The 12418-nt window shown below is 36.2% G+C and overlaps 1 protein-coding gene across 8 annotated transcripts in view; it reads right to left on the reverse strand.

Moving 5' to 3' along the window:
* LOC134538740 (serine/threonine-protein kinase 26) overlaps positions 1-12418 on the reverse strand; it is a 473430-nt gene that overhangs the window by 14355 nt on the left and 446657 nt on the right. For all 8 annotated transcript variants that reach the window (XM_063380213.1, XM_063380214.1, XM_063380212.1 and 5 more), the window contains exons 3-7: positions 12067-12232; positions 11242-11399; positions 9800-9985; positions 7759-7904; positions 1122-1323 (exon numbers count right to left, since the gene is read on the reverse strand). In XM_063380213.1, coding sequence (XP_063236283.1) covers positions 1122-1323; positions 7759-7904; positions 9800-9985; positions 11242-11399; positions 12067-12232 — 858 coding nt within the window. The remainder of the gene's footprint in view (positions 1-1121; positions 1324-7758; positions 7905-9799; positions 9986-11241; positions 11400-12066; positions 12233-12418) is intronic.

A 12418-nucleotide genomic window follows, 5' to 3' on the forward strand; every position in this document is an offset into this window, starting at 1 on the left:
ATTTTCTTTCAACATTTCATGGTTACCAATGATTTCTCCCGCTTCAAATATGATATTACTTAGGCATTTTCAAACATCACACCATGTATTTAAAAATAATTGCATTTACTAGATGCAAATTTCATTATAGCCTTGTGAATAAACAAAAATTAAGCTGTCTGACAATTTGAATAGATAATCAAATATATGAAAAACCAATTACAAAACAAATCATTTTGGTTTTGCTCCATTTGTGCCAACATTTGATACTATCGATTGACACTAGTAGAAATTTAGTTTACTATGTTATATGTCTATGGCATACTGATATATTTAATTCCATAAAAGTGTAAATTTATAGTGTTTTGAGATGTAAATAGCAGCATAGACGTTTTCAGGGTATTGTAAATATGTAATATACCCCATACTTGTAGAAAACTGTGTAAATGGCAGGAACACAAAAACAGTCAAAACAGTCACGGCTTAAAACGTTTTGCCACCTAAAACGTAAGCATAACATAGCAACAAAAGTTAATAAGCACAAAATACTACTTCATTTTCTATCAAAAATCTCTGAGCAATTCTTGCTCAAATGCATTCTGACCATCGTGAAGGTTTAGTTATTCAGCAATCTTTATATACGGTACACAACTACGCCATCATTTATTTCTCCAACGGTATTTAACATACAGAAACACAACTTTCAGTGGTTGAATTCTGCGATAAAAACTATGTATGTATTTACAATTTAAAAACAAGTATGAATTTATTAGTTATATTTGCTTTCTATGTTTACAAACCAAATATTTATTGTGATTGATCACCTTATAAATTTATTTTCTCTTCAAGATGACTATACAATATACCAAATTAATTTGTGTACGGGGTCAAATGACAGATTAGCCGCTAGATTTTATAAAGCATTCACTGAATTTAATTAAATACTATAAATGTAAAAAATCAGTAATCTACAATTTAACTTATTGTATTGCGTTAACATGCACATGTATGCATGTTTACGTAAACTTATTAATACCTTAATTAAAAGGAACTAGAGTTACCAGATTCCAAATAAATTTTGTCAAAGACGCATGGCACTGGAAATGTGCAAACGAAACAAGCAGGAAAGCCCCCGGACGTACCGGCGCGCTCTTGTCGGGCCGGTAGTGGTTCAGGTTGGAGTCCTTGGGCGGCGACTTCGCCAGTGGCGGGCCGGAACCGTTCTGGACCTTCTGTGGGATCTTGTGGTTGGAGGGCTCGTCAGGGGGCGGCTTTATGGAATGTGGGCCCTTGACGGTCATGATCCACGGCTCGTCCATGTCGCTGTCCTGCTTCGACTCCTCCCTGCGGGGGAACACCAACCCTCTCCGTCATACACACTGTAGCGTAGAGAGGAATGTGTGGAGGGGAAGCTGGTGTGGTGGTGTGGTGTACAAGTGATTACGAACTTCCAAGAAAAGAAAGGAGGAGGGTGGGGTGGAAGGGCATCACTAAATGTCAATTGTAATGGTTTTGCACACAAGGTTGAGTATAATCATCATATCATCATGCATTTCCTGCTGTCTCATTCAACCCTCATGTTCACAAGACATGAAGTTGGGAGTTTAGGGCTCCTCCTCACATGTAGGGGCATTCACCCCTTGTTGCACAACAGTAACTTAAAAAAATCTATTACCACCAAAAAATGGAAATAATTTGAAAGCAAACAGAAGGAAAATTGGTTCTATTCTCTCTCTCTCTCTCTTCCCCCCCCCCCCCCCCGCAAATGAAATTCTGTGTATGGTCCTGCTATGTAAATTATTGAATCTTCCGGTCATTACTATTATTAAAGGGTTATTACAGTACAGTCAACATGATAGCTCTTAAATTTTTACATTTAGTTGAAAATTTAATACAAGATACCTATTTCAAGGTGTATGCAAAAAATACATGGTGAACCAATTTTGGGACTTTGTTTATAACTTTACACATTCTTTACAAATTTTTTTGTATCAGGGTCATTTTCATTTTTATACATAAAAATCTTAATAAAACATAATATGAAATATACATATATACTATTTATAGAAACATGTTGATTCTATGTTATAAATCTAAGAATTTTCAGAGATAATTTCCACAGTGGACAGTTTGTAACTATTTATATTTAATTTAATACTAGCAGTAACTGAAGTGAGATGTCAAGGAAAATAAAATGCAAGTCAGCAAAAGGCTGCTGGAGATTGAGATTTTGTGATTCCCTGTTTATTTTCAGGCTATTTCATGACTTTCTTGGCCTGTAGATACCATATATTTACAAAATTTCACTTGCGAGCTTTAAAAAGCTATGCAAATGATCATCATGGACATTTTTTTTTTTAATTTTTACAGCTGTTAGATAACACTTAATAAATACCCATAGACAAAATATGTGAAAAAAAGAAAAATGCAAGAATATTAGTGTGATTAATTTAGGAATAGCCCTTAAATATGATAGCAATTTCCAGAAATGAAATTACTAACATGATGTGTGTGCCTAGAAACATGAAGGAATATGTGCAAAATTATTAAAATAAGGAAACATAAAAATGTAGCCAACATGCTAAACCTTATTCTAATTCACATAAATAAAAATAAACCAGTTTTAGAAACCATGTAAATATCCACGTAACACGGTGAACTATGGTACCAACAATTGGTGGTTTCTTGAGGCCATAAGATGCCAAGTACATCAAAATACATACTAAACATGGCTTTATTAGGCACCGAAATGCACAAAAAATATTATGAAATTAATCAGCACATTTAATGAAAGCTCACCTCAGATTATAAAACCTTAATCTTTTATTATATTAAATTCAATGAACGTAAATTATTTAGTACGGAGTTAGTACTAAATTTATATGTACTAAATAGATGGGGAAAAACTGCACCTTTTTTTTTTACATTGCAACTGTTATTAGTAACTAATTTTTACATTTGTTACATTTTCCAAACACACATGTACTTGCTAATTTATTTTTATTGTTTCCAGCAGTTAGACATGCATATTACAAATTATTATATCGTAGAAGTATATCATGTAGTAGTCAAAATGACACTGTTTTGGTTAAGTAAGTATCATTGAACAAGTAAGTGTCATATTCGTCAAAAATTCTGCTATCTTTATGAATAAACAGAGTTCATAAAAAATAACACTGAAATCTCTTGTTTCAAAAATCAACAATGGGCCTAAAAAAAAAAAAAAACAATAAAATGCTCTCTTTCTGTAAATCTGCTGGCAACACACTGCCATTCAAGTTGACTTCAACAAGCACCAGGGGCGTAGCACCAAATCTTTAATTAATTTCTTATTCATCACTCAAACAAATTTCATATTAAAATTAATACAATTTTTACCATTACAATATTTAATTTTAAGAACCGAAAACTCCTAAAATAGCACTATTTTATACCTTAAAATCCAAATTTTCCCGGGGGAGGACCCCCCGGACCCCCCGCTTTACTACAGGGGAGCCATGCTTCTTAACATCCCCCATACACAAATCCTGACTACGTCACTGGCAAGCACAAGTCTGATACAAGAAATCAAAATGTTTAACGTAAAGTCACAAATGAGTGACTAGAGTTGGTCTATGGATAAACTAATGGCTTGTACACCAAACCTTCCCAAACCTTCCAAATCACCAAGATTGTGCTTTACACTTAGAAAAAAAGATGCAGTGTGTCCAGCAAAACCCACAAACAGAATTCCCTGACTTTTCATGACTCCTATATAACTTCTATGAGTTTTCAAAGAAAACAAAGCAATGGATCTACATTTCTGCACTGTCACCTAATGCTGCCGTAGTCACAACTAACAGATTTTTTAATGTTGTGACAAAACTGTTCACACAGTAACTAAAAACATGCAAAATATGCACAAATTGTTGCTCACATCCCACTTCAAGGCACATCACAGACTGAATTCAGCCTCACGTGCACAGAAATAAAACTTTGCCAAAAAAATTTAGCACCCTAGCATTGCAAACAAAGACTGAACTAAAAAAAAAAAAAAAAAAATACAATAACTATACACAGGAAGTGAATGGGTTAACAATACAGGATGAGACTTTGTCTAACCATTTTATTGAAATTCCCCAATTTAACAAATGTTTCCCTGACTATTTCCTGATTTTTTTTCTCTTCCTGTTTTCCCTGTTGCTTGACACCATGGAATGAGAATATAAGTTGGCTGGTAAACATGCAGTTAAGTTAACAGTGACAAAGACGAGTGGTCTGGTGTCTTGTACCTAACTTAATTGATAAATACTCTATTTTTGATGTCCCTTGGAAACAGTTACGCATGTACCTTTGATATAGCAAAAATAAGAATAACAATGAGCTGAAAGTAGGCTATGCAGAGTCCTCAAGAGATCATTTAAATGTGGATCAATAACAAATACCAATTAAATGTGGATAAGAAGAAGAAAAAAAGCACCACATATGATGGTACCTCAACATACACAGTACACAGTTAGGAAATAAGACATTAAATACTTTTATACATTTGTACTTTAACACATGTGAGTCAAACAGCAAACATGCCAGATTGTTCAATTATTGAATACTAGCTGACCCGGCGAACTTCGTACCGCCTAACAGTCAATGAATGTCGTGTTAACTTTTAGCTAAACCAAATTTAGGATTTTATTAACATAATAAAATGAATACTCAAAATTAAATAAAAGTAAAAAAATCAAGTATTTCAATGGCGTGTCAGCAAGACATTTGCTTTATTGGAGCTATGTATTTTGCTGCATAGGTTGCACTCGGGTTGATTCTCTTCAGTGAAGCACCTTGTTATATACAACTTTTTTCGTTTTGTTATCAGGCGTAAGAACAAATAAAGCGGATGGTTTGCAGACAGGTGAACATGCCACGTAAAATAGACCATGAGAAAAACACGCATTTTCTAGATTCAGACCACAAACACTTAAGGATTGGCCTTGTGAATTGTTAATAGTAATGCAAGACGAATCGGAAATTGAAATCGTTTAAACTCAAAGGGCATATCGGTTGGAATCATCGGAATCTTCGGAATGAGATCTTCCTCACCTTTGAATTTTTCTTTGAGTATCATGGCGTGAATCAGATTGATCATCAGTTTTCTTATCACTAAAGGCGTTCCATTGCATAGTTTTGGTTGGTTTAGATTTCGAAGCATGATGACTACCGATGACAGTTATAAACTGTGCGGTGGTAAGCCTGGCACATCCAAGCAGTTTAAAAATTCAGTTGGATAGTTGATGGCTTCGTTTTCTTTTTTTTCACAATCGATAGATTTGAATGAATGCAGAGTAGCAACGATTTGATTCTGAATTACGAAGTTTAAGTCATTCACATATTTGTTCTTAGCCACCAAAATTGCTAGCTCACTCAACCATTTGTTATTTTTGTGTTTAGCAATAAATTTCGAGAACACTTTGTTGATGAGCTCGTCTATCGATGAGACAAAAACGCAAAAATTCTGAGGAAATGAAATCAATCCGCGTAATTCGTCGACAGGAACACGGTCATTACCGATAGTCAACTCAGAGAAATCTTCAGCAGATGTATCGTTCAGCAATGCAACTCTCATGTTTGTTGTCAGCTGAAGTTTCTTCACATAGCGCCATAGATTCGAAGATTTGAGGCAAGCGTTTATTTCGTCGGCAGCAGTTGATCTTTGAATTACTGGCAGTGTTTGATGGAAACCGCCAGACAGTAAAATCATTGCTCCTCCAAAACATCTCAAGTCATTGCGTAGAACTTTCAATGTTCGGTTCAGTGCTTCCAATGCACGTTTATACGCCATTGTGCATTCGTCCCAGGTGCTGTCAATCTGTTTTTTTTTGTAGTAGTGCTGTAGTGTTAATGCGATTGTGTGATTCATTTTAATTAATTTTAAAGATAAAAGTAAACAATAAATCACTAAATGGGTAAAAACAATTGTCCCAAACATGGCGACAACAAAAGGTTTAAAGCTTTAGTTTTTCTTACTCTCTCTACTTTATTCGTTAGAATAGCTTCGCGGCTATTGCTTGGCGGACATAGAGAAATAACACTCACAGTTTGTACATCTGTAACTTTGTATGTCTATGGCCAACCTGCATGACATGAGTTGTCAATTGCAGAATATGGCGGAGTTACAAACATAATTTATTTAAATTTTTTTTTTCTGTGAGTTTTATCAACATTTTAATAGTTATTCTGCTATTCGGGGCGGAGAAGAATCCAACAAATCAGAGATCATTAAAATCGGTCCAGCCGTTCTTGAGTTATAAATGGTATAACTAACCCGACTTAATTTGCAAAATAAGATTTTCGTCAATTTATATAATTTCACAATATTAAAAGCCTTTGTTTATATCGCAAACTGAAAGAAAAGAGTTCGCACATTGTAAATAAAACCATTTCGCTCATGTGCGAACTCTTTTCTTTCAGTTTGTCTTTGGCGCAATATAAACAAAGTCTAATAAATATTGTGACATTTAATTAAATTAAAAGTGACATTTAATTAAATGAAAAGTGAGAGTGGGTTATGATTATTGTGAACAATATACTTTTTTGATTTTCTATTTTTTAGTTTGGTTTTCTATATAAAATGTGTTTTATAGTTTTTTTTAACTTATTTATTTTTTCCCCCGGGAACAGGATAAAAAGTATTCTATGTCCGTCTCCTGGTTCTAAGCTACCTCCCTACCAATTTTCAGCCAAATCGGTTCAGCCGTTCTTGAGTTATAAATAGTGTAACTAACATGACTTTCTTTTATATATATAGATTTTGTTTTATGTTGAGTCATGCTTGCTAATACAGCCTTTAATCCTGCACCAAAAAAAAAAAAAAACAAGCAGCTCATGTGCTGCTTGGGTGGATTCCAGCTGTTGATTTTTTTTTTCAACCTAACTAAAAACTAAGTGTGTTGGGGAGGGTTCCGGGTTAGGGAGTGAGACTAAGTGCGTCTCAGGCCTAATATAAGCCTATACGCTCTGATCACGCAGGGTGTTAGCTAGGAGGGGGATTGGCCAGCCATGGCAGCGATTGGAGCCATGACTAACTCCCCTCACTGACTATACTAGACTAAAACTAGGTAAGTTGAGCCCAGGTAAAACCTGCATAGACACAGGGCTCTGACATGCAGGATGCAAAATTTCATGCATTAATATAAAGCAGGAGGCTTACGGGAAATCAGAAGGATAGAACTGGAAGAAGAGTTGGACAGAGTAGAAAAGAATATACCATGCGGGGGGTTGGGGGCTTGGACACTGCTGTCCGCATTGGTTTGGGTGGCACTGGTTGTTTCGGGGGCGACTTTAGTCGTTTCCCGCCGGGCTGCCAGTCAGCCCAGGTGTTTTAAGTTCACTCAGAGTTTATCATTACAGTATTACCTGTTTTATGGTAGGTTACATTTAAACAATTTCTAATTTGATATTGATATTCCAGTTTAAAAATATACTGATGTGCAATAATCCGGCTAAATCGCTAATCCAGCATCGCCATAGTCCCAAAAGTGTCGGAGTAATAAGTTTAATTTATCACAGACAAATAAATGAAAAAGACCATAGAACCTGACTTAACAGAAAACAGCACAATATCCACAAAGTAGATTGAAATTAAAAATTAACAGCGACAGCAATCAGATGTCCCACTTATAATCTAACCAGTTAAATACTTAGGCTACACATTTTAATATAGTCTAACCACATTATTAAGTAATTCACTTTTAAGTATATATTTTCAGATCCCTACAAGATGCTTTAAATTTAGTAAATACTTACGAATCGGAGTTTTCGGACTCTGTCTCACTTTCTTCGCTCCTTTGCGACTTCCATTTCTTGTACCTGTCAATCAGGTCGATCAGATATGAATTTTTTTTTGCTTTCCTAATAAAAGGAAACTTGAGCAGCTCTTTGGCGGTTGGTCTCTGGAAAAAGAAGAAAAAAAATGTAGTAAAATAATGGATAATCAGCTGTAAGCATTACATATTATCAAAATGGCTAGTTTTAAGGTTCTCTGTTTGGTACCTATGTAGCCCTAAAACTTCTGACAGATATATAAACTAATGTTAACACTAACAAGTGGTACAACATCTATCCAACAGCTGCACACTGCTTTTCCATACATAAAAAGGTCACCTCACATTTAATGAAAAATTAACATCTCTCTGCAAACGTCTGTTTCATATTCACAGGATGCCCAACCAAATCTGTAATAATATTTCCCTGACCAAAATTTCCAATTTTCAATTAACTATTTTTTCAGTTTTCTGAAAGAAAGAAATAAAATCCAGCCTCTACTATCCCCATAGCTTACTAAAAACAAATTGGAATATTGCAGGATCAAAAAACAATAATTTTCAACTTCATCTTTACAAGTGGGCAGAGGTTCGGTAACTTGATTCAAAAGACAACAGAACAAAACAATGGGCAATGATTTATTGAATATCTCTGAAAGAAATTACAAGAAATTGATGAAGAAAAATTTTTTTATACAAAATTTCATCAAAATGTAGTATCTATACTAATATTATAAAGCTGAAGAGTTTGTTTGTTTGTTTGTTTGTTTGTTTGAACACGCTAATCTCAGGAACCACTGGTCCGATTTGAAAAATTCTTTCAGTGTTGGATAGTACATTTATCGAGGAAGGCTATAGGCTATATTATATTATCAATAACATTAGGGATCCTTGCTAAAAGTCCAATTTAGAATCAAATGCGTTGGAGGGGGTTAGATACAACATGCAGTACACATACGAAGTGTGTGTTGACAATGCTGCAGGCGCTAGAAGTTGCCACGCACTAGATGCCTTATTCTTAATTTTCCCATAAAAGTAAAAAACACCCGTGTGATATTAACAACGAAGCAATCAGTACCCTCATATAGAATACATAGAGATAGTGTGAGGTATATATGTAGATATAAAGAGATAAATACAGATAGAGAGATACATAGATATATAGGACTATAGATGTAGATAGAGATAAATATATATTTAGACATGGATAGATTATTTGTATATGTGTAACTACTTCAAACATATTACAAAACAAAACTGAATGAGACATTGCAATGCATGCCGAGCATTGGCTAGATAATGGAATCTTTTCAATATTAGTAATCCCTTATTTTTCAGTTTTTTTTTTATATTGCTTTATAGAGTCTAGATTACATACAGACCAGGTAAATAACTATAAACTGGCAGAACAACGTCTGTCGGGATCTGAAAGTGATATAAATTATTTTTCACACTTGACATTCAAATTAAGACGACAATTACTAACTACATCTGATCTCAAAACAGTTCCCCTTCACCATGTGTTCAGCCCGGGAAACGCTGGGTACTGCAGCTAGTTTGTAGTATAAATTGTAATTGTTCAACTTTCAAACAAAATTTAAACCATGCAAATTTTAATCATCTGTATCAATTACAGGAGAGTCTTGATTGACAGAGTTTATGTGAACCACAGCATCCTTGTGTAAGAAAATTTTGGATCTGATGTGTTTCCAGCTTTTTTTCGCTATAAATTATTTTCACGTCCTTCCATTATTCACCCAACCAGTAAATGACATCTTAGAGTTATTATTTTAAGGCTTTCAACAATGGTTAGATCATTTTATAGGTGTCGTTAAGCCAAAGTTTCAACATACATTGCTGGTAATGGCACTTTAGGCCAGCTCGGATAATATGGAAATACAGTTAATTGAGAAATAACCTTGACACTATTTTTTTTTTTTTAATTTCTGTGTTTATGCAATCTTTTCTACAGCTTGCGATTTTTTTTTCCCTGACTCTAGCGACTCAGAGGAACATGCACTGACGTTTTCTGGGTCCTTATTCAAGCACGCCTCGACGAACTCCTTGAACTGCTTGGTGTAGTTGCCGGTGAGCTGCGGGGGGTTGTTCTTGGGGATGAGGAACAACACCCTCATCGGGTGGAGCTCCGAGTTGGGGGGCTCGCCCTTCGCCAGCTCTATCGCCGTGATGCCGAGCGACCAGATGTCCGCCTGCAACGCGAGAGCGCGCCCTGCCTCAACCGGCTCGCAAACACACACCAGGACCCTCGCTGATTGGAAACAAGGCCGGGGTTTACAACTTGCTTCGTGAGGGTTCCCAACCAGGTCTTTTTTCAGGAGACAGTCACGGTGTACACACAAATGCAGTATAACCCTGTTATAACATTTTTCAAGGGGACTTAAGGAAAGCACATGGTTTGAACTTTTTACCACTGGACTCATCAAGCTATGTAAACAAATTTAATGTTAAAAACTACTGATCAGTACACTCAATGCTTGAATTTTCTTAAGCAAGCCAATGATTTTTCAACTTCGTCATGCTTTCCGCTTCTATTTTATTTGTCTTTAAAAAGACACTGCCACATTTCTGTTAACTGTCTCACGATTTGTGACAATGACGTTTGCGTGGGAATGCCTATTTCCAATTACTTCGCCACTTGAAAATGTGAAATTTTAGGATTGCTTCCTACGAATGTAATTAGCAATTTATTAGCAATAGAAAACACTTTTCATTTTGCCATTATGGAATAGTTGGCAAATAAAATATTGTAGGACTACGTACATACATCTGAAACTCATTAGAATGGCTAGGAACGGAAATATTGTTTTTTCTGAAAACACACGTTTTAGCCACTTTCATTTTCCTAATAATAGAGTTTAAAAATAAAATACTGAAACAGAACCACCCACTTGGACATTTTGAGCATCTTTCAAATGGCGTTTTTTTTCTGAAGCTCTGCAAACCGCATGTGTGCCTGAGTACACAGGGCCCTTAAAAGTGTTGGGAAAAACAGTAAATTTTCTTTTTCTACTGGCTTAACATCTCTTCGACAGTAAGTCATTAGAGACAGTAAAACAACACAGAATTGAGATACTGAAGGAATCGACTATGGTGTATATACCGTATTTACCCGAAAATAAGACGAGAGTTTTTCACTGAAAAAACCAACCAAAAAATTATTAGATTTTTTTTTGTGATTCTGTGCGGTGACTTTCCACTAAGCAAGGAAAGGAAAGAGGTGAGTTAATAATTTTTCTTGGAACTTTGACTTTAATAATTGGGGGTCGTCTTACATTCAGGGTCACCTTATTTTCGGGTAAATGCGGTAGTACGTAACCATCCCAGCATTCCCTGGAGTATTTTGGGAATGCACGGGGAAACTAATGCCAGTACGGGGATTGAAACCTGGGTCCCCTCTGTGTTAGCAACCTCTTTCCAGGGGAACTGCTGGTCCACACGAGCTTACTTTAGAGTCGTACGCCGACTGCTTGATGACTTCCGGTGCCATCCAGAAAGGCGTGCCGACGAAGGTGTTCCTTTTGCTGGTGGTGTTGGTGAGCTGGCCCGCCACGCCGAAGTCTGCCAGCTTCACATCCCCCATTTCACTCAGCAAAACGTTCGCGGCTGAAACAAATCGCATCAGGGTTCATTTTAAAGAAACACTGCAATTCATTTTCTAATTTTGGTAACTATAAGCATGGGGGAGAAACTCTAATTGCTGAGAGTGATACATACAATTTTTTATAATAAATTTTGGGCCCGTCCGCTATATAGCAGCTTTTCATAATATACTGTATGTCCATAAAGGAATGTCAAAGTTATAAATTTTAATAGTATAAACTGTAAGCATTGTAGAGTTTCGGTTCAAAGTCACAATTCAAGAGTAGCTTAAACAGTTTTAAATAAGCGCATGTGCGAGAACTGATTTGTAGTTTTCTCGCTTGCAGTGCCACTGACACAAAATGACTCCTCAGCATAAAATTTTGTGTTCTGTAATTTGCTAAGAGTGAATATGGAGTTTCAGTTCAATGTCCATTTCGTTTAAAGTTTAATTGTCAAAAGTCCCTGACCACTGAATCGGTCATAATGGTTGAGACGACAGACCTCTTCTTCGCTGACATAGTACATAACGTTACATAACGCCATGAAATTTTTTTTCATTTAGAACTTTATAAAAGATTGTGTCTACATTATGTGCTTTTTAAGGCAAATTCAGTTTGATCCGGACTTTTGATGATTCGGACAGGAACTCCACTTCAATGGGTAAGTGTACATCGAGATATGAAGTCACCTTTGATGTCCCTGTGCAACTTCCTCTCACTGTGCAGGTAGTCCAGCCCTTTGAGCACCTCCCGCAGAATTATGGCGATGTGCATCTCCTCGAAGCTGCCGGCCTTCATCAGGTCAAGGGCCGACCCCCCGCCCAGGTACTCCATGATGATCCATAGCTTCGTCCCCTGGGGGAAAGGGGGTGGGAAGAAAGCAACATTAACCAGACACGCCCCTCAACAGGTAGAACGGCTGATTAGGTGCACTCTGCAATATTAATCTCACGGCTCATCAACTGACTCACAGTACTTAAGTCAAGCTGTGAAGTAACACAAACTAGCGTGAGAATTTCTCCAAAAATTAACTTATAGAAA

Source organism: Bacillus rossius, chromosome 14 (genome assembly GCF_032445375.1).
Source record: "Bacillus rossius redtenbacheri isolate Brsri chromosome 14, Brsri_v3, whole genome shotgun sequence".
NCBI lineage: Eukaryota > Metazoa > Arthropoda > Insecta > Phasmatodea > Bacillidae > Bacillus > Bacillus rossius.